This window comes from Odontesthes bonariensis, chromosome 15 (genome assembly GCF_027942865.1).
Source record: "Odontesthes bonariensis isolate fOdoBon6 chromosome 15, fOdoBon6.hap1, whole genome shotgun sequence".
Classification (NCBI taxonomy): Eukaryota; Metazoa; Chordata; class Actinopteri; order Atheriniformes; family Atherinopsidae; genus Odontesthes; species Odontesthes bonariensis.
This window is the reverse complement of record NC_134520.1, coordinates 4030967-4051300: the sequence shown is the minus strand read 5'-3', so window position 1 is coordinate 4051300 and position 20334 is coordinate 4030967. Positions and strand designations below refer to the sequence as shown.

The window sequence follows — 20334 nt, the reverse complement described above, 5'->3', positions numbered from 1 at the left end:
AATTAGTTACCACTGTGGCTTTGTTGAGCAAGATCAAGAATGGCATTTGTCGTAGCAAACAGCATTAAAGGTTTCATGATGTCAGAAGCACTTCCTCCTTTGCATGTTCACTGAGCTCTAGATGGTGCTGCTATGTGGATTTTTGTTACCTCGGGTGTGTTTTTCACGGTCTCCAGTCTTTATGCTCTGCTCAGGTAAGCGTCTGCTGTAATCTTATATTTGGCGCACAGACATAGGAGTAGCATTGATCTTATCTGAATCTTGGCAGGAAAGCAAAAAAATGGCAAAATGTCCCAAAAAGTCAAAGTATTTCTTTGAGGTGATGATGCCGTCGCCTCGGGCCCCATTACTGCGCTCTCTGTGAGTTAAACACAGGTTGGATTCTGAATGACTCCCTTTTATAAGATTCACTGGGCTGTCAAGAGACTCATAAATAGTGAAAAAATGCTCCTGTGTGGCGTTTCCATAGAAACCCGAGAGTGTAAGTTTTGCTTTTGTCTCAGTCTGAGGGGGAGACAGCAGCTCCATATGAGTAAGCTGTATCATGAGGTTCCGGTTTGAAAGCGTCACTCTGATCTGATGTCTGTTTGGAAAAGTTTGGCTTGTCTTACCCCCCCTTTCGAGTCTTATTCTTTATTATTCTATGCTTCTATGTGTTGTGAATACTACCATTTATTTCTGATGGGACTATCAGTACATATAAAGATCTGTCCCAGCTCAGCCGCCATTAATGCCACAAATATAAGTAAGCAAACATATTTACAATACACCTTGAAACATGAAAAGTTAGAAAAACTGAGGTTGAATTCTCTTTCTTTTTTGAATTCCTTCATGTTATATCATCTAAAACTGTTTTTTTTGGGGGGTTTTTATACGTTTGCTAAGAATTTCTTTCTCTTCCTGTTTTATACACCAATAAACAATAAAGTTTTAAGACAGACAAGTGGTGTAAAAAAAGCCAGCTCTCCAGTGGCCATTAGTAATCAATTTTACTAATGCATGTATAATGGAATCAAGATGGTCTGTGTCCTGAGAATTTTTCACTCCCAGCATGTATTATGTGCTGCAGACAATGTTGGTGGGAAGATCTTCGCTCATCTACAGCCTTGTGTTGGCCAACAAATGTCCAGTGGCCACCAGGTCAGTGCAGCAGACGCAGCTTGTGCTCAGTCTCTCGTAGAATGTCTGATAGGCCTCGGTTAGTGTGTAGGACGGAGCAGACAGGCCAACCCGACCGCATGCTCTGTTTTGGCAGTAGTACCCTCGGCTCATTCTTCACCCCCTGCTGAGATTCTGGATGTGCCCATATGTGAGTGGAGTCGTGTCTGGCACTTGCATGCAGGGTGTAAAGGTTTCTGTCTGCTGTGGTTGTACACACGCCTTGAACTGCTGATGGAGCAAAAGTTGCCAGCAACCTTTGCTGTGTTAGTTGTAAAGACCAGCATTACATGTTAAGTCTGATAACATTGATTCATTCAGATTGGACATTTAATGTGGTTGATTATCAGTTGAAAGTTTTGCTGAAAGTTTCTACACAAAGCCTTTTTTTTTGTCTTTAATGAGACCCTTGCAAACATAATGTGTGTAAAAACGAGTTGTTAGTGCAATTATCCCCATCTGACCTAGTCTCACTGTCTGTAGCTCCGCATGCATGCATTCTGTTTTCATGCCCGTCTGCTCACTGGTTGTTGACATTTGGCTGCGCCGCAGAGCAGAACACTTGTGTAATTCAGTTATAATCCAGTGCTGTGGAAGAGAACACTATAATAGTGAAATCCCTTTAGCACACAAGTCTAATTGCATTATCTGCTATACAGGAGTAATTGCACACACCAGCTGATGCTCTGCACACTAGCCCTAGTCTTTTTTTTTTTTTTTTTTTTTCTCTTTCTCCCCATCTGTCCCCCTGTATTCACACACATTCACACACAGAGTTAACAGTTTTCACACTCTGTACTGGAAGTCAAAATTTGATAATGTACATACAGGAAAGCTGAATGCTGACTTTGTTCCCAGATAAATATCAAATACAAGCCGGGTATCAAGGCTTGTATTTGAATAGAAATACATTTTTTTTATTTGATTTTTTTTTTAATATATATATACCACGAATAAGTGATTTAGGAATAAACAAATGAATTTGATATTTATCCTTTAATACCTGTGACAACTGCCAAAAACGACATATTTTAAAAACTGAAATGGGGTTTAAACGGCATAACAGGTGGTGGAAAAAAAGCCTCCTTGATCAACACTGTTCATCAAAGTGTCTCTGAATAAAAACATTTTATCAAGTCACTTATCTGCCGTCTTTAGGAAAGTCATGGTATTTTAAGATAACATTCTTGGTATTTGTTGAAAAAAAACAAAAATAATGCAGCCTTAATTTCGTTTTATGAATGAGTTTCATTCATCATTAAGAGGACTAGAAGTCATTTGATGTTGCCTGCATACTCTCAAAACATCAATTGGCTTATGCTGTGGACAAACATTGGCTTATGCTGTCTGTATTATTACTATTACAATAAACTTTCACGGCTGATTTTTAGCTATCGGAGAGGTGGGATGAAGGAAAAACAGCTGCTTGTCTCCTCGTTGGTGTAAAAAGAAAAAAATCTGATATTTGTGTCTGTTGTAGTTGCTCTGTGGTTGTGGAGCATAAAGTCAGTACAGAGCTGTTTCTGGAGCTGATATTCATTTTGAAGATGTACTTTATTGCAGTCTCATTGCTCTCCTAGGGAAGGGTTAAAAGCAAAAAAAAAAAAGAAGCCAAGAACTATCTGTGTGCATTTGTGCGTTTACGTAACGTCTCTTTGGGACATTTTTATAGCATTCATGTGATAAAAGCTCATCAGCTCCCTCCTATATGTTTCTCTATGAAACACAGCCTCCTATGTTTTCCAGGGGGATGTTTGGGGAGGACTGGTGGTGCTTTACGTCTGTGCCGGCCAACACAACGCACCGTCTCTGTGGACGCACACCGGATATTAAGCTTTCACCCAGTTTTAGTCTTGTCTTCCCTTTCTCAACTTAAGCATCCAGATCAGTCTCTTGATTTCTTTTTTTTTTTTTTTTTCCCCACTCTCACTCAGACTATGTTGAGCCAAGTGAAATTTGGAAACGTAGCTGTGCTGACAACGCCTCTTTTATGAGTCCGTATAGGGAGATCAAAAACTGACTCAAACAAGCAGTAAAAGTGTGGGACTAAAACATACTGCCTAGGTGTGGGTTTGCTTTCTGGTGTCTTGCAATAAAACCCATCTTTAAAAAAAAAAAAAAAAGCATGCCAGGTAATTCAGTTGGGAAATGTTGACTTTCATCCATTCTAGTCAATAAAAATGGCTTCTTGTTCTAGTACTGTATTTTTACATGGAAGGCTTTCTTCATGAACAGATTTTATGGCCTTTTAACATGTGCAAAAGTACTCGCTTGATACTGACTTTGGACAGTGGTTCTCCTTAAGGTTTTACTATGCCTTGGCCTCGGTGTACAAACAAGTGCTTACAAATGTCACAGTTTCAACAGGACAAGCATTTTATTTTTACCATGTCATTAGATCCGATTTGTTTTGTACAGCTTGAACCTGTGTTGTCATCTGAAACAAAAATGGCAGAACTTCCACTTTCATTTGCATTTTCATCACAAAATTCCCTGCCAAGCCTTGGTGGGCTCAAAAGCCCCGTTTCTTCCCTGAAAGGAAGGAGGCCCAGCTCCAGCGTAGTGTCCAGGGGGCTGCAGTACCCCTCCTCCCTCCTTCACTCTCTCCACAGGCTAGAGCAGCAGAGCCAGAGAGCAATTGGGTCTGTGCTTCAGGCTGTGTGATTCTCTGCAGCAGGGTAATGTCACCCTGGTTCACCATCACGGCTCACTCTGTACTTTTATTCTTCTATGGGCCTTAAAACGGTTCATTAGTCTTTAACAAGACTGCAGAGCTTACTCGAAACTCTGATTTAACCCCTCACTTTCTGACTTTCCGCCAATATGTTCTTGGGTTCCATACATTTTCCCCTTTTCACAATCTACATTGATTCTGTAGTTTCAGTTTAAGAGTTCAGATGTTTGTGATTCTGATCACTGCAAACTGTGTCTAACAGCAGTGGGATCACAGTGATGTGGTGGTGGTGGTGGTGGTGGTGGTGGTGGGGGGGGGGGTGTTGTTGTTTGGACCAAGGCCTTCTTCATGGACTCCCATACTGAATAGAGAACATTGATGCTTCCCTATCCTGCTTCTCCCCCTCACTTGCTGTCCCTCTTTCCCTGGATTGTCATGCCCTGAATGAGCCTTTTGAGGGCTTCAGTCTGGCAGGCTGAGATGCAAAACCTTCCTCTTCTAGTTAAAGGGCCGTTGGTCCTCTCAGGCCCTTAGTCAGGTACTCACAACCTGCCAAGCTCGCACTGTAACTGCTATTTTTTGTTGTTTATAGTGTGGGTGGTAAAAAAAACACAAATGTTTGCTCTTAGTAATGAGGTCTGTTCTCTTGTTGATTCACGAATGACAAGACTAACACTCACTATCTCTCTTTAGGGTGTACCACAGCTCCCTTGTGCCAAGGCGCTGTACAACTATGATGGCAAAGAACCAGGGGACCTCAAATTCACCAAGGGTGACATCATCATCCTGCGCCGGCAAGTGGATGAGAACTGGTACCATGGGGAGATGGGTGGAGTTCACGGCTTTTTCCCCACCAACTTCGTCCAGGTCATCAAGCCGCTGCCGCAGCCACCTCCTCAGTGCAAAGCTCTCTACGACTTTGAGCTCAAAGACAAAGAGGCCGACAAGGACTGTCTGCCCTTCTCTAAGGTGAAATGCTATAGCACCGCAACGCCAACTGTTCCGCCACATGGCCAGCGTTGTAAAACAAAAATACCTTCATTACAGTGACACTTTGTCTTCTAAGCATTCATTTTCTCAAGTTTTGTGTGTGTTAGAATGTCAGGGGTTTTTGACTGAAACGCCCACAGCACTGGTTTGGATTTTGAGCCAGGCCTCTTGATGAGCAGCTGTAATTAGGCTCAGAAGAATGGATGCCACATTCAGCGAGGCACAGCTTAACTATAGTAATTAAGCTGTTGTGTCTGTCCAGCTGTTTGGTTATACTTTGATGTTTTTGCAAACTGTCATCAGTTTATGTCACATGAGCAAAAACAGAAACAAGCTTACTAAGTAGTTTTGCAAGTAGAACGCCATTACTGAGACCATAACGTTTTCACTCTAGGGTATGTTCTGTTTCAAAAACTATTATCCCAAAATCATTATTTCTGCTCCGTGTTTGCTCTAAGAGAATTTCCAAAACTCTTAGATAATCACCATCTTTTTAGGTGTTTCTCATGCGTTTCCTTCTCTGTTTTTAAATTTTAGGATGATATTCTGACTGTGATCCGCAGAGTAGATGAAAACTGGGCCGAGGGAATGCTGGGAGATAAAATTGGAATATTTCCCATCTCATACGTTGAGGTAAGAAAGTAGCTTTATTTTAATGATCCTACAGTTTGCAATCAAAAGATTAGCAGAGTTCCAGCATCCTTTGAACGTTATCTGATTCTTCTGTATGATACTTCTACTTTTTAAATGATTTTATGTTTCTTAGAACCCTTAAACATTTCTGTAAAAACACAGGCTCACTTTTTTCCCCCTTAAAGATAATACTATGGCTGTGTTCGAAACCGCCTACTACATACTACATACTTGAAAACGGCATACTGATCGATCTGACAGTATGCAGAGCGTTTACACATAGTGCACTTCACTCCTGCCCGAGCCGAAATCAGCCGGCCTGAAAAGCTGATTTCGCTTAAGCTATAAAGTCTGTAAATATATAACTTTAGCAACATTTGAAACATTTTCAGGCGAGAAAGTAGTCATTTAGACCCCCAAGGTGTTGAAAATCTGACAAAATACTGGCTATTTACAATTTTGTTCCCACGAATTCGGCGCTGCTAAAGCTAGCCGCAGTGAGCAACGCACTTCTGGTTATGCCGTTTTGACTGCTCTCGTCCCGTTAACGGAATTTGACCGTTCAAATGGTGATGGGCAACGTCACGTTACGTTGCATCTTGGGTAGTTTGAGTGTGACAAGTAACCTCATGATGAATACTCAACATTTCGGCGAATCTAGTATGCATCTAGTGTACATCCGGGAACTTAAAAAAGTAAGACTAGTAGGAATAGTAGGAGAAGTAGGCGGTTTCGAACACAGCCAATATTTTATCTTCACAGAAATAGTGTTTCTTACTTTTTGTCTCTCTGGACTGAAACTTTAAAAATCATTGTTGTACAATATTATGACAAACCGGGACAAACTATTTTATCTCCAATATACAGTCTGTAAGTGTAAAGGTTTTGCATTTGATGGATAAGGCAACAACATTTCTTGTGGTCTGCATTTTTGATGAGAGTTGAATGTTAGGTAGTTGAGACAACCTTAGAGAAGCAATAACAGGTCCATTCTGAAATTAAATGTATGCAGAAGGTGACTTAATGTGTAAAGTATGTTGCATATAAATTCAAATGATGTTTATCGTATAATTGAATCGCACTCCTGGCCTGCCTTTAAATCCTCATTTTCAGGGTCACAAATCAAATGTTTTTCCAGTTTAAGAAACCGAGGGAATAACAGAAAAATGGTTATCATAAACCACGATAATGTACAGTTTGGATAGGGTAAAAGATAATGGTCCAAACTTACCCGCAAACAAGTAGCATGTCAGTTTGGGACTTCACTGATTTTGCATCCTAACATTGGCTTATGTCATGTTATGCAAGGCATCCAGACTTTTATGTTTTCAGGCTTTGCTTTGGGAATTTTCCCGGCGTAGAAATGAGGTACCCAAAAGATTCAGGAAGCACTATTTCTTTTTTTTCTTTTTAATATTTTTTTCAATAATATTTTATTGATTTTTCAGTAACAAACCAGACAGCATAGCTCTTGCAAAGTTACAAAATAATAACAATAATAATAATAATGCACGTGTTACATCAAAACACATTCGGGTCATAATTATGTTGTTTACAATGTGGTCATGTCAAGGGATTTACCAATCCCGTTTTATTTGTAAAGACAAGGGGGTGGTTGCCCTTTCTTCAATAATTGAACCCGATCACTGGGAAGATAATCAAGAAAGGATTGCCATATATCATAGAAGGTATTGTTGTTATCTTTTAAAATGGCTGTAAGATATTCCAAAGGAATAACCTTAAATGCTTCTCTGTACCACTGTGTGACTGAAGGAGGCTTGGAAACACTATTTCTGACCAGATGTTCAGGTCCGTGGTCCACAGATTCTTTGTAAGGTTGCAAAGATCCCAACCAGGAGCAAGAGCCTTTAGTTTAAGATAATGTTCATTTGTTATACTCCACAACTAGCGGCAGCAGTCGTGTTGAATGCTTTGCCACTCAGGTGCTGTTTACACATACCCGGGTATTTTGAAAAACGAAGACCTTTCCCTTCGTTTGTGCCTTTCGTTTATACACAAACGGAGTTTTTTCCTCCGAAAACGAAGCTAAAAAAAAACTCCGGCAAAAGTGGAGATTTTTTAAAAACTCTGTTTAGCGTTTGTGTGTAAACTGGTTGAAAGAGACGAAAACGGAGTTTTCAGAATGGAATGCGGAGTTGTCGTCATAGTACAGAGCCCCGCCCCTATCTGGCAAGCATGGAGCTACTAGCAGCATTTCTGTTGTTGAGAGCTATACTCGCTTGTGTGATTTTGAAAATTACAGTCATACAATGTATTGAACAACAAAGGCGCATTACGGCGCGGAGAGCAGCAATTGCGGAGCTTCTGTTGGCAGACAGAGCCCGGCCATACCACCGTCAGGCTTGGCGTAATTTAACAGCTCCTGATAGCGTATTTATGCGGATCAATGTAGACGTGGTTTTTTTTTTAAAACGGGGCTGTGTGCACCAAGTTTTTTTTTTTTTGAAAACGAAGGTTAGAAAATATGCGTTTATCAAAATATGTGTAAACAGCACCTCAGTGGCCATCAAATCAAACACTCTGGGTGTGGTTATAACAGAGACATGGGTGCATACTCACTGTACAGTAAAACATCATTGCTGTATAGCAGGTCTTTAATTAAATGAGGTGAGGAGCCATCACCTGGTATTTTGCTCTCAATATTACATGTCAACCTTAATGTGGTGACATTTCAGTGATGAACCTGCGCAGGGCTCTGCTGAACTGGGATTAAATGCTCAGTTTTTGTATCCTAAGTAAAAAAAGAAACCACCTGGGGCAAAGTATGACAGCATGTAAGAGCACTTTGTGATTAACTGAAACTGTTGCTCTAATTTTTTTACGTTACAGTCAGTCACACCACTTGAAAGGTATACAAAGCTGCCAGTTTTCCAGCTGGCACAAAGGCATGAAATCCTTCAGAATGAATTTGTTTACATAGATGGTAGGAGCAGCAGCTCCAGGGGAAAGCTAAGGGACGGTATTAAGCAGTAGTCATGTGGCAGAAAGATTCAGATGAAGAACATATAGAACTTTATTCTGCTCACCGGTTTGACTGACTTCCTGTAGACAAAGGTCAATCGTCCTCATTATAGAGACAGATTTCCTGAGGATTTATCCTCGTCTTGAATACCTTTCTCTTTGTTCACCCCAACCCTTTTTCCTCTCTCATAGTTTAACTCGGCAGCACGTCAGCTTATAGAGTTGGACAAGCCATCAGACTCCGGAGGAGACTCAGGCGAGGGGGCCTCCTTAGGCCTCCAGAGCAATGGTGCCCAGCGGCCAGGGGAGAAGAAGAACAGCAAGAAACGACATTCCTTCACATCTCTCACTATGTCCCACAAGCCCATGCTAGCTCCTCCCCCCCAGCGCCACTCCATGGAGATTAGCGGGCCGGTTCTCATCAGCTCCAGCAATCCCACAGCAGCTGCCCGGATTGGAGAGATCAGTGGGGGGCTTTCCTGCAGCGCACCTTCGCAGGTAAAATGATCCACAAGTAAATGAAGCAAAGCAGGTTTTTGTTTCTTTTTATTTGTAAGTTGCTCTCAGTGTGGCGTCTAAAAATGGAACGCTCTTTTGAAGAGTGCGGTTTTACAAGTAGGTGTAATTTATTCACTTTTAGCCTCTCTGTGCCCATATGATTTTGTTTCCCGCTATATGTCAAAGGAGCTGGACCTTAAACACACAACAATGAAATTACAGATGCATTAGTGACTACTACTACTGAACTGGTGTTCTTGTGGAGATGACTCCCTTAACTCCCTAACTTTAAAAAAAATGTCATAGTGCACAGTCATGCATATGGAAAGCAGAGTCCAGCTTCGGATCCTTTTGTTTTCTCAAGATGTTTGTTCTTTTCAAAGGCTCCACTCTCCTTCTGTCAGTAATTAGGCTGACTTCCCTTTCCCCCTCATACCATACGGACTATCGCTTCATTCAAGCGTTTGAAATCATAGACGTGACTTGACTCATCCACAAAAACAGCTCTAGCTTAGCCATTTAGTTTTCCGCATCAAACCTGACATGAGAGCCATTCACTGCATCTTTGTGGTTGCCATTCACTTGAGGCTGAGTTCTGACTCGGTGCTTAGACATTAATAAGAACAGAAGTGCAGATGCAGAACACCCATCCCTTGTCTGAGGCCATCTGTGACTCAAACTCTAAGCAGCTGGTAAAAAGTGGAAAGAATTGAACTGAGTGAGTCTCATCCATTAGATTTTGATTTAGAAGTGCTTAAGTGAAATGAATTGGTCTTTTTTTTTTTTTTTTTTTCTTGAGAGACTGACAAGTGTTACATCAATCTTGAGTTTGACTATTAAAGTGCGTTCTCTTTAAATATCGGTATGAGCATTATTTATATTAAAAAATAGCCGATTTATTAACAAGGCAGACGTTTGTTTCCTTAAAGGGGAACTGCGGTATTTTCAACATTAAGCCTCTTTTATGAGTCGTCTGCAATATTTTAGAACCCCCCCCACCGCTTTTTTGAATTTTACTGTCTCCGGTATTTGCCTAATTTTAGCCCCTTTCACACTGCCGAATAACCCGCGTTTAATTCGCAAATTTAGCGTGTCCGCTGTTGCGTTCACACTGCCGACCCGGGCTGCCGCGTCAACTCGACTCGCCTTTCGACCCGCGTCGGATCCTAGTCTTTTTGCCGAGTTTGATGTGAACGCAATCGACGCGGGTCGGACGTGGGCGTGGCGTGACGTGAGGAGTTTAAAAAACAGAATGGACAGCTGATTCAGAACAACAGCGACAGGTGAGGACAAGTTTCACTCTGTTTTAGCCTACATCAAGTTGGAGACATTTTTTAATATGGCCAACAGGGGAGACAAGGAGGTCCGCGAGCTCCTCAGCCTCCGAGCAGAGGACGTTACTTTCCGCCACATTTCGGGGAGGGTGAAAGATGGACCTCTGCTGGAAGGGCTGGCGAGAAAGATGGGAGAGCGCGGTTTCCCACGCACCGTAAAGTAACATCTCCATGAACTGCATATACAATTGCATAAACGATATTTCAAGGTGTCCCGCCATCGTTTGTTTGAAAAATTTGATGCAGACAGGTGTATTTAACCCTACCTCCGACGCATGGCTTGTGCCTACGTCATTGTACACGCCCAGCATTTTATGTGTTTCGTGTGACGCTCTGCCACTAGGCAACGCCCCCTGAACTCGGCTTCAGGCGACACGGGTCACCCTGACACGCCAAGCGTTCACATTGCTCAATGCAGGTCGAAGGTGCAATTTGGACCCGCTAAGGTAGCGGGTCGCAGTGTGAAAGGGGCTTACGATTCTTCTCAACCAACCTGCTTCATAATGGCAAGTCATGTGCATGTCCAAAAAGGTCCGTAAAAGCACCATAAACGTCCGTTTTCAAAATCATCAACTCACCGGAGTGGTTACTGGTGTGCACTGGTAATCCATATCAAATTTCGTTGCGAAAAGTTGCTTCTGTCGTGTTTTATTTGGCAGCTCGTTCATGCTCGAACTATTTTCTTAGCCACCTCACAGCCGTGGATAAACTTCCGCTCAGCAGTTGAATCTGACTTGCTATACTCCACACCACTTGATGGCGGAGTAATATCAACGAACATCCAGTCTTCCATAGAACTCAATGGGATTTACAAAATGTCAAATAAAACACAACAGAAGCAACTTTTCGCAACGAAATTTGATATGGATTACCAGTGCACACCATTAACCACTCCGGTGAGTTGATGATTTTGAAAACGGACGTTTATGGTGCTTTTACGGATCTTTTAGGACATGCACATGACTTGCCATTCTGAAGCAGGTTGAGAAGAATCAAAATTAGGCAAATACCGGAGACAGCAGTAAAATTCAAAAAAGCGGCGAGGGGGTTCTAAAACATTGCAGACGACTCATAAAAGAGGCTTAATGTTGAAAATACCGCAGTTCCCCTTTAAACATTCAAAAACCTTATTATATCATTTCCTCCAACTTTTGTGAATTTGTGGCTAACTCGGTGTTTCCTTTTACTGTCCTTTTCTGTATTTCTTTTTTTTTTCTTGAGTATGAAGTGTTAGTTGTGTACAACTACAGAGATTCTGAAATAATTTCTTCCAGAAGCCCCTGTTAAGCACTATCACTGTTGAGTTGAGTGCAGAAGTTGTCATCTATTGACCATTTCCCAACAGTCGGTATCAGTATATTTCATAGAATATATGTTTGATTTACAGATCATAGTTGAATAAAAACTAGGCTCTCCAGCCTCTTTTGTCTTTGCTTTCCCCTTCACCTGCACTTGTCTTGCAAGACAAAAAGACAACAAAGGGCCTAACTAGTCTTTCTTGAAAATGTACTCGGGGCCTCTCACTGTACCAGGTGATAGGGAGACATTTTCAGGGAAATAAAACGGACACTTGTTGTAAGCATTCTTTCTGTACTATAAAATGCATTTATTTAATTTAGAACAACACACCTGCCCTGTTCTTTACAGCGTTATTCATTGTCGAGCAGTGTCACTTTTGAGTGCACTGTTGCGTTTGGTTCATGTGCTCTGAAAGGTTCACCTTAGGAGGTGGATCAGTCTGAGGCAGCCATCCGTGCAGAGTCACAGGGCTACAGGGAGATATTGTGTGTCCAACAGTATGGCCTTGTTACCAGGGAACCATCCTGACTCACGTGGATGACTGATTTGGGAAGCCCCCTCTAGAAACATAACCAATGAAAGTCTTCCCGTGTGGTCATATGATTTCTTTTTGACCAATCAAATCATCAGGCGAGCCAGGCCATGGGCAGGATACAAAGCCACATGTCAGCAAGTGTCACTTACACACAGTGTGACCAGAAAGTGTTTTTTACTCTGAAGTTATGGCGTTCCACAACACTGCAGGCAATCAGACCTTCTTTACGATGAGTATGTCCTTGTATTGTAGGTGTGATTAAAGCGAATATTTATTACAGTAACAGGAAGTTTATTGGAACACATTTGTATGAGAGGAGCATACCCTTTATTATGGATTCAGAATATTAAATGGTCAACATTCCCCTTCGTTTGCAGGTACATATTTGCACAGCTGGACTTATTGTGACCCCACCCCCTAGTAGTCCTGTTACTACTGCAACAGTCTTCACATTTCCCTCAGAGACGAGCTACACATCCATCCCTTTGGTAGGTGGAATATTAATGTCTCTTTAATAATGATCAAACACAAGACTGAAGTAACCAAATGACAACAAAACAGTTAATCACTATTTGAGTACCTCATTCAGATGAGTATTTCAGCTCTATGTGACACGTTACTGTAATTAAAGAAAATACATTTTCAGTTTGTATATAATCCGGAGCTGTTGCATGGTAACATTATGTATGGAAGGTCTGCATATGGATTAAACAGAAGGGTATACAACCTACTGTACACTGTATCTGCAAGCGTAGGATTAAACAAATTCATGCAGTAATGTCACTGCTTTAAATCGTACACGAGTATTCATACTGTAGCATTTATGTCACACTGTTTAGATATGAAGTAGCATTAATCTGGATTACATGTCACAATATTCGATACAGTCTGTGGACATACTTTATGATGGTTTTCTCCATTAAGTCTCCTAAATTCCTGTGACAAAAAAAAAAAGGAAAAATCAGTGCCACTAAAAGTTTGAAGAAATCCCTCCAGCCCACACAAAACAGCACGCGAACTTCCTGTCCGTCTATGTGTAGGCTCTGGTATGTGGAGTTTTTGAATGGGCAGGAATGTGTACACAAAAGGTTGAGCTCTCCGCTTCACTTGGGAACCCTACATGATGTTTCTGTACAGATGATTTCTCTAGCCTGCAGCAGCCTAATTATCTCAGCTCAAGCGTCAGCAGCGAACCAGAACGTACAACGACACTCGCATATACACATGGGCCCGTACACATAGCACAGGGCTGTATGAGTGCCACTCTCCTCCCCCAGTGTGTCATGGAAGCTATTACTCTGCTGCTCACTGCAATGTGAAGCTTCTGGGCAGAGGAGTCGACTTCAGCCTCATTCTGACACGCTCACTGCTCGTGTGGGTCCATCTATACATGTATATGGCTCTTTTTTATTGTGTTTTGTGATACCTCAACATTTTAACTCTTCTTTAAGCGTCAAGCTTTTGACTAGAGGCTGAAAAATCGCTGGAGTTTCTCCCAGATGTTCAACAGCAAGTGAGTCGAGATGAATCCACTCATGGTTGGTTTTGAGGGTTTCTCTGAAGTGTGCTCACAGACATGTTTTTCATTTCATATGTTCCCAATTAAATACGGCAGTGGATTTAACATGTAGCTATTTGGTCTCCTAGCAACAAATAAACAAGCGGGATAGTAGATTCTCCGTAACGAGGGGAAGTCGGGGACAAGACTACAGTGTCTGCCAAACCACTCTCCCCTAGTGCCGGCAAACCAGAGGGAATAACCCAAATGACAGATGAGCTCTCATTCTCTTTGTTGCTCATAAACAAACTAGTCTCCCTGCTTACGTAACTGTTATTGGGGCTCATGTTACTGCTTGTTTTCGTCCTTGTGCGTCTTACTGAGAGGAGGCAAATGATGAATTGTTGTAAAGTTGTAATTGAATGCCGATCCTATCTCGCCAGTAATATGATTTTCTATTCTTCTGTCACAGGATGCTCTCCCACCACCCCCGCCTCCTCCCCCGCAGTCCTCTGTTAGCGGAGCGGCATATTCCCTAGCTGCCGGACAGAGACCCTCCCCCAGCATAAGCGACCAAAGTAGCAGACAAAGACCCACAGTGTGAGTTATAACAACAGTCTCGCACAAAAATACGCAGTCGTCTTAAATGTGCAGTGAAATGTCACAAGCGGTTTGTCCTCCGATGGCCCAGGGTCTTTAACGCACATGCACGGCTGATGGGGAAGTAAATCCTTGCGTGTCTTTGACCAGCACCCCCACCCCCCACCCCCCAGCTGTCAGTGTGGGCCTGCAGAGTGTGAGCTTGTGCACAGGTGAAAGGGTCAAAACTTGTGGGTGACAGTCTCCAGGGTCCCTTTGGGAGGTGCTTTCTATCACCCCTGACTTTTGACCCCCTCACCTTTACCCTCATTACTCCCCCAAGACAACTTACACACCTGATAGATATTAGATCCACTCATGCCTCCTCTCCTGCCGTCATTGGGTCTGCCAGTGCATGCATGTCAGACTGAGGTATTTACATTCTCCTTCCCTGACAACACTGCAACCAGATGGAAAACATGTCAGCTGAGGCTCTTATCTACCTGGCTGCCATGACAGGCCTGGTCTTGCACTGCTGCAGAGAGATGACCTACAAATAAGTTTTGTCCTTCAGCGCTGATTTTCTCTGGGTCACCAGCTCTGCCGGAGGCTCTGAGCTGAGATGATGACAGATAATCAGCCAGACTGCTGGATAAAACCAGAACAAACGCTGTATTAAAAACTGCTTTTTTCCATAAGCGGGGGGGTTGGTCCTCCGTGTTGGCTGACTAAATGTGTTTATTGTTTGTGACGGATCTAGCTATGTGGCGATGTTCCCGTATACTCCCCGGAAAGAGGACGAGCTGGAGCTGAGGAAAGGAGAGATGTTCCTGGTGCTTGAACGCTGTCAGGATGGCTGGTTCAAGGGCACCTCGATGCACACAGGCAAGATCGGAGTCTTCCCTGGGAACTACATGAGCCCAGTCAGCAGGTCAGTCATTAAATCACCGTTAGCCATTTATTCTTGTCAACATATTGTACATTCACGTGTCCACATGCTTGGTTTAACAGCCATTTGTGCAGTCATAACTTCCTCCAGTTTCTCCTTTTTTTTAGATGACTGTTTTATTGAGAAAGCCGCACCTGTTTACTTAAACTGCTCATTTAGGTTTACTTTTATCATATACAAGTAGTTTTAGCTGTGGAATTTACTGTACCGCAGATGCTTTCCAGCTTTGCAAAGAATTCTCATAAAATGCACTTTTTGATGACTTTGCAAATTCCTTTTAGAAATGTGTAACTTATTTGTTTTCTTGATTTCAGCTTTTGTAATCTGTCAGCACAGAAATGTCAAACTTATGTAGTTATTCTCTCTTTGTGTGGCGCATTTAAGCCTTAAATGCAACAAGGCTCCACCCCTTTGTGTAATGGTCACCTGTTACCTCTGAAAGCTGTGTTTTTCTGCTCTTCACGTCCTCCCCCCTCAGGACAGCGTCTGGGAGCTCCCAGCCCAAAGTGTCCATGAGTCTCTGCACTCAGGCCGGCAGAGGAGTCACCATTGTGAGCCCTTCCTCTGCTCCCCTCGGGGCCATTGTCCCTGATTTCAACAAACCCCTCACTGTGTGCTCCAGCGCTGTACCTGCCAGCTCCCAACCCGCAGCTGTGGTAACAGCTCAGACAGCCACAGGCCAACAGCCAAAAGTCCCGTTGCATGTCAGCTCCCAGATGACTGTAAATCAGGCTCGCAACGCAGTCAGAACAGGTAAATGGTCAAATTGTTGCCCCGCTGAATTAAGAAGGGGGAAAAAAAGCGAATTTCGATGTCCTGATATTGTTTTGTGTTATTTTTGCAGCTGCGTGTCACAGTCAGGACAGGCCCACAGCAGCAGTGACACCCATCCAGTCTGCCACACCTGTGACCTATCTCCCACACCTCGCAGTTTGCCCACAACCCTCCTCCAGTCCCGCCCAAGGCTGCACCCGGATGGGAGTGGCAATGAGCTGCGCCGCTGTCTCTCTGACTCCACCCAATGTGAGCGCTGCCTCCCTGGAGGGGGACGTTCTGAGACCCATGCCTGTCCTCGCTGTGCCGGTCGGCTCTGGGAACAACGCTGCCTTCAATTCCTCATCTAACAACGCAGTGCTCGCCTGCAGAATGGACAAGGATGGCAAGGTTAGCTGTTTCTTTTCACTGTGTTTCTCAGAGATTCTCTGAACACAGTGAAGACTGTTTCCGATTGTTTGTGGTATCGTGGTGGAGCATGTCTTCGTTTTTTTAAGCATATGATTAAAATGCTTTGTAGAATGCTAATTACTCAGGATTCCCCAGTAGTAACAATAAAAGGTCATTATTACATGGCACAGTTTCTTTGTTCTGTCTCTCTGTGGTGTGACAATTGCATCTCATTTTCTCAGTTCTGGTTGTTTTCTAACCTTTAAACCTGCTGTGTTCTTTTTGTAGAGAGAGAAGAAAAGTCTTCTGAAGCTGTTGTCCTCCAATAAGAAGAAGTCTCGTCCCTCACCCCCCTCCTCTCCCACCCTGGAGACCGAACAGGCTGCTGCTGGAGAAGTGTTGCATGGTGCCGTGGGCCCCGACAGTTCCCCACCTTCTGGTTCAGTCAGCTGCCTCGAGCCTGAGCCTGCTGCTGCTTCGTCATCTTCCTCCTCCTCAGTCCCAGAGTCCTCCCATCGGAAGAACAGTCCCCTTGACGGATGCGCTCCCATCGCTCCTCCTCCTCGCCAGCCCTGCTCCTCTCTGTTATCACAGCAGCATGATGCACGTCCCATCATATGTGAGAGGTACGCTGATGTGAAACCGCAGTGTCGTGTTGTTTCAGCCCGTCTGTCCTGTACACATGAGTATCACAGGTATCAGGGCAGATCAGCTTTCTTTGATGCTGCGTGTTTCCGTGTCTTACTGAGCCTCTGGCTGTCCTCCCCAGGTACAGGGTGGTGGTGTCCTATCCGCCACAGAGCGAGGCCGAGCTGGAACTTAAGGAGGGCGACATTGTGTTTGTTCACAGAAAGAGGGAGGACGGCTGGTTCAAAGGCACGCTGCAGAGGAACGGCAGGACCGGCTTGTTCCCTGGCAGCTTTGTAGACAGCATCTAATACACACATACACTACAGTGAACCAAGCTCGACGCGGCCACGACCCTGCTGACCGCTGCTCGCAGGCTGCTGGAACAGGACCATCATACCGACACTTTATGTCCTGAAAAAGAACGCTAGAGGCACATGAGAAAGAGCTGCAGAGAAGAACAGGAATCGTCGTCAATGAAAGTACAGTGGAGAGTTGGAGGAGAGCACACTACTCATGAACTTCTTTTTTTCTCGGTTATTTATATCTTTGAAACAATCCAGCTGTTAAATGTGTGCCTTGTACTGTTCCCCACTTTATTGTACATAAGGACATAGATATAATTAGTCCTAAAACAACCAATATGAACTGTTTAACGGTATGTTACACATTTTAACTTATTTCATATTGTTCTTGTTGTAGTGCCACACATTAAGGGGTTAAGTAGAGCACATGCCTTATGTTGTAAATGACCAGATTAGTTCTACTTTTGTCTGCTAGACTGCTGATAAAAATGTATCATTATTTCAAACTGTCAGCATGTAGGAGTCAGTATATCAGATGGAACTGACCAGAACAAATCACTTGTGCTGCATAGTAGGAAAAAAAAAGAAGCTTCCCCTGTTCCAAAAGCATTACCTGAACCAGAGGACCAGAAGAGAGATCTGCTGTATTGCACATTCGAATAATCGAGAAGCTACAAATCACAGCTTTGTGAATGCTGCACAAGACTTAATGTTTCTGTACTACATGTAGGTTATTCTTTCTTTCCTCAAAGTATAGATGAGGTTTCAGTGTTATGGGCTGTCACCTGCAGTGATTTAAAAAAAATAAAAATAAAAAAAATAACAATAATAATAATAATATTTGCATGTGATTAGCAAAGCCCTCTCCAGGAGACGGAGAGGTGGCAGGTGGGTTGCTGGACTGTTTGGCTTTGCTCTTATAATATGCTAAAAACACACTCCAAAATGGACTTTGCAGTCAGATATTGCTTCATTTGTATGTTGTTTATATTTACTCACCAGAGTAGCTGCTCTCCAAACCCCTTTGGCAATAGCCAAACCCAGACAGAGCTCTGCAACACTAGAGCGACAACATTTCAGTTACAATGCAGATGTTTTTCAGTGTATATTTATGTTGGTAAGACATTTTCACAGAGGCTGACACCTGCTGCTCGTAGAGTTGGTGGCGTATGACTAACCTGACACAGTAAAGCCTTCTGAGGGCTCTCAGTTTTTGGATTCTATAACTCATTCCAAATGTGACTTGTGGCAATGAGACACACTGCGAACTAAAGCGCCAAATGTTTGCCTAAAGAAGCGTATTATTGCATCACTCCACAGGAAGAGCTAGAATCTCAACATTTTTAGTTTTTTTCTTGACATCGATCACTTTGAGCCCTTGATTTTTATTTTTTTTTATTTTATTTTATTTTTTATTCTGTTGATTTTTGTTAAAATGTTGTACTGACTTGAATTACCATAAGATTTATTTGTGTTTCGAGGGATTTGGGTTATATGTTTGGAGCTTGCTAAACCTAAAATAAGAGGAATTTGCAGTTTCATACGTTTTTTTTTTGGGGGGGGGGGGGGGGGTTGAAAGCATGTTGCATCAAAACAAAGAAATTATTCCTCTTTTCTAAAAGTGTTCTTAAAGGCATTAGCAAATCTAAGGCAATCCCTCACTGTAAAGGTATTAATAGGTATGATTGTAGATTTGCCTCCTGCCTCGGGGGAGCTCACAAAAATTTATATAATGCGACCAATTCACCTGATCTTTGGTACGTCATCTGAGGTCCCATGAGGTTTAAACACTTGACTCAGACTTGTGCCAAATTTGGCTTTTATAATTGGGACCCAGACTTTCAAGCACATGTATTTTGTTTTATTTAGATCTTCTTCTTTTTTTTTTTTGCCTTTGGTTGCTCATTGATGGGGACCACTGTGTAACTGACTGCTGGAATATGTTGTAATTTGTTTGAGATTTAGAGAAGTTGTGGAGAAGGATGGTACAAATCACTGTTTGGGCCTTTTTAAATTCTTATGAATTGAATGAACCTGATGTTGCATTTCTGTCTTGGCAGTCACCACACCCAACCTCAGGCTCTTTGCTAAAACATCCTCTCGAGTGTCTTCATTTCACTACTAAGCCTTTAATAACACGTCAAACTTACTCCAACACAAAAGCTCGCGCTCATATAGACTTCTGCACAACACTTCTAATCTTACTGACGTCTTGGCCGTGTTTTTCATGCGTAAGGCTGCACAGGTTTCAAAACGTAAAGCATTCCTTGAAATAGTCACAGGCCTATGCTTTCATTCATCAGAACATATGGCAACCTAACATTACTTGATACAGCTTAACACATTTTCTACAAGCCAAGGTGACTTACTTGATTTATTTTCATTTTATTCTTTTCTGTCAAAGTCTGTTTCAAGTTTGAAAAAAAAAAAAAAAAAAAAAATCGAGAACCTGAAATCAAACCTATTTGGCACACATCTTGTTATGTGAAAAATATTCTGAAGCATTTGTGGGAAACGCACATTTTGTAAGAAGAAAAAAAGAAAAAAAAAGAAAAAAAATCTAGAACAATAAAAGCAAATGGTTTCCATGTTGTCTGGAAGATTTGTCATTATTCATTCTGTTTTCTCCCCCTGACGACATGCAGAGCAGAACCGAGAGTGGAATCAAAGGTGCCATTGACGGGACAGACTGACAGATCTGTGTTTGTGCAGGCTGTGCGTTCGTGGGTATGTGTACACGCGCGTTCAAAAGCAGCAAAGAGTTGGTAGTTTTTCAGTACCTGCATTTGGGCTGAGGCATGGTACATGTGGTCATTAGTGTCTCCAGGAAGATCCTGGCAAAAAGAGGTGAGCCCTACCTGGGGTGCTCAGCTGGGTAACACTGACGGGAACTGACAAGCACCCACGGAGGTCATTGTGCTGCACGCAGATCCTGCAGAGGACGGGTTACCATGGCAATAAGTTATTTCAACGCTCAAGCATGACATATTTCTGAATAAGAGTAATAAAAATAAGTGCGTTTGCTAAGAATACACAGCATACATATTTTATCACATTTTTTTGCTTTGGCCCAAATGTTTTGCTTGGGCAGGCGCGTGCGCGAGTTTGT

The 20334-nt window shown here is 42.7% G+C and overlaps 1 protein-coding gene across 2 annotated transcripts in view; it reads left to right on the top strand.

The window, feature by feature from the left end:
• Positions 1–19948, top strand: part of sh3rf1 (SH3 domain containing ring finger 1) — a 31492-nt gene extending 11544 nt beyond the window's left edge. Inside the window, exons 3-12 of one of the 2 annotated variants that reach the window (XM_075484723.1) lie at positions 4526–4801; positions 5360–5455; positions 8630–8935; positions 12481–12591; positions 14074–14201; positions 14941–15111; positions 15608–15882; positions 15974–16293; positions 16582–16919; positions 17063–19948. In XM_075484723.1, the coding sequence (XP_075340838.1) occupies positions 4526–4801; positions 5360–5455; positions 8630–8935; positions 12481–12591; positions 14074–14201; positions 14941–15111; positions 15608–15882; positions 15974–16293; positions 16582–16919; positions 17063–17231 (2190 nt within the window). In that variant the 3' untranslated portion in view covers positions 17232–19948. The remainder of the gene's footprint in view (positions 1–4525; positions 4802–5359; positions 5456–8629; positions 8936–12480; positions 12592–14073; positions 14202–14940; positions 15112–15607; positions 15883–15973; positions 16294–16581; positions 16920–17062) is intronic. The other variant, XM_075484724.1, reaches the window with a different exon arrangement.
• The last annotated feature ends 386 nt before the right edge of the window (positions 19949–20334 follow it).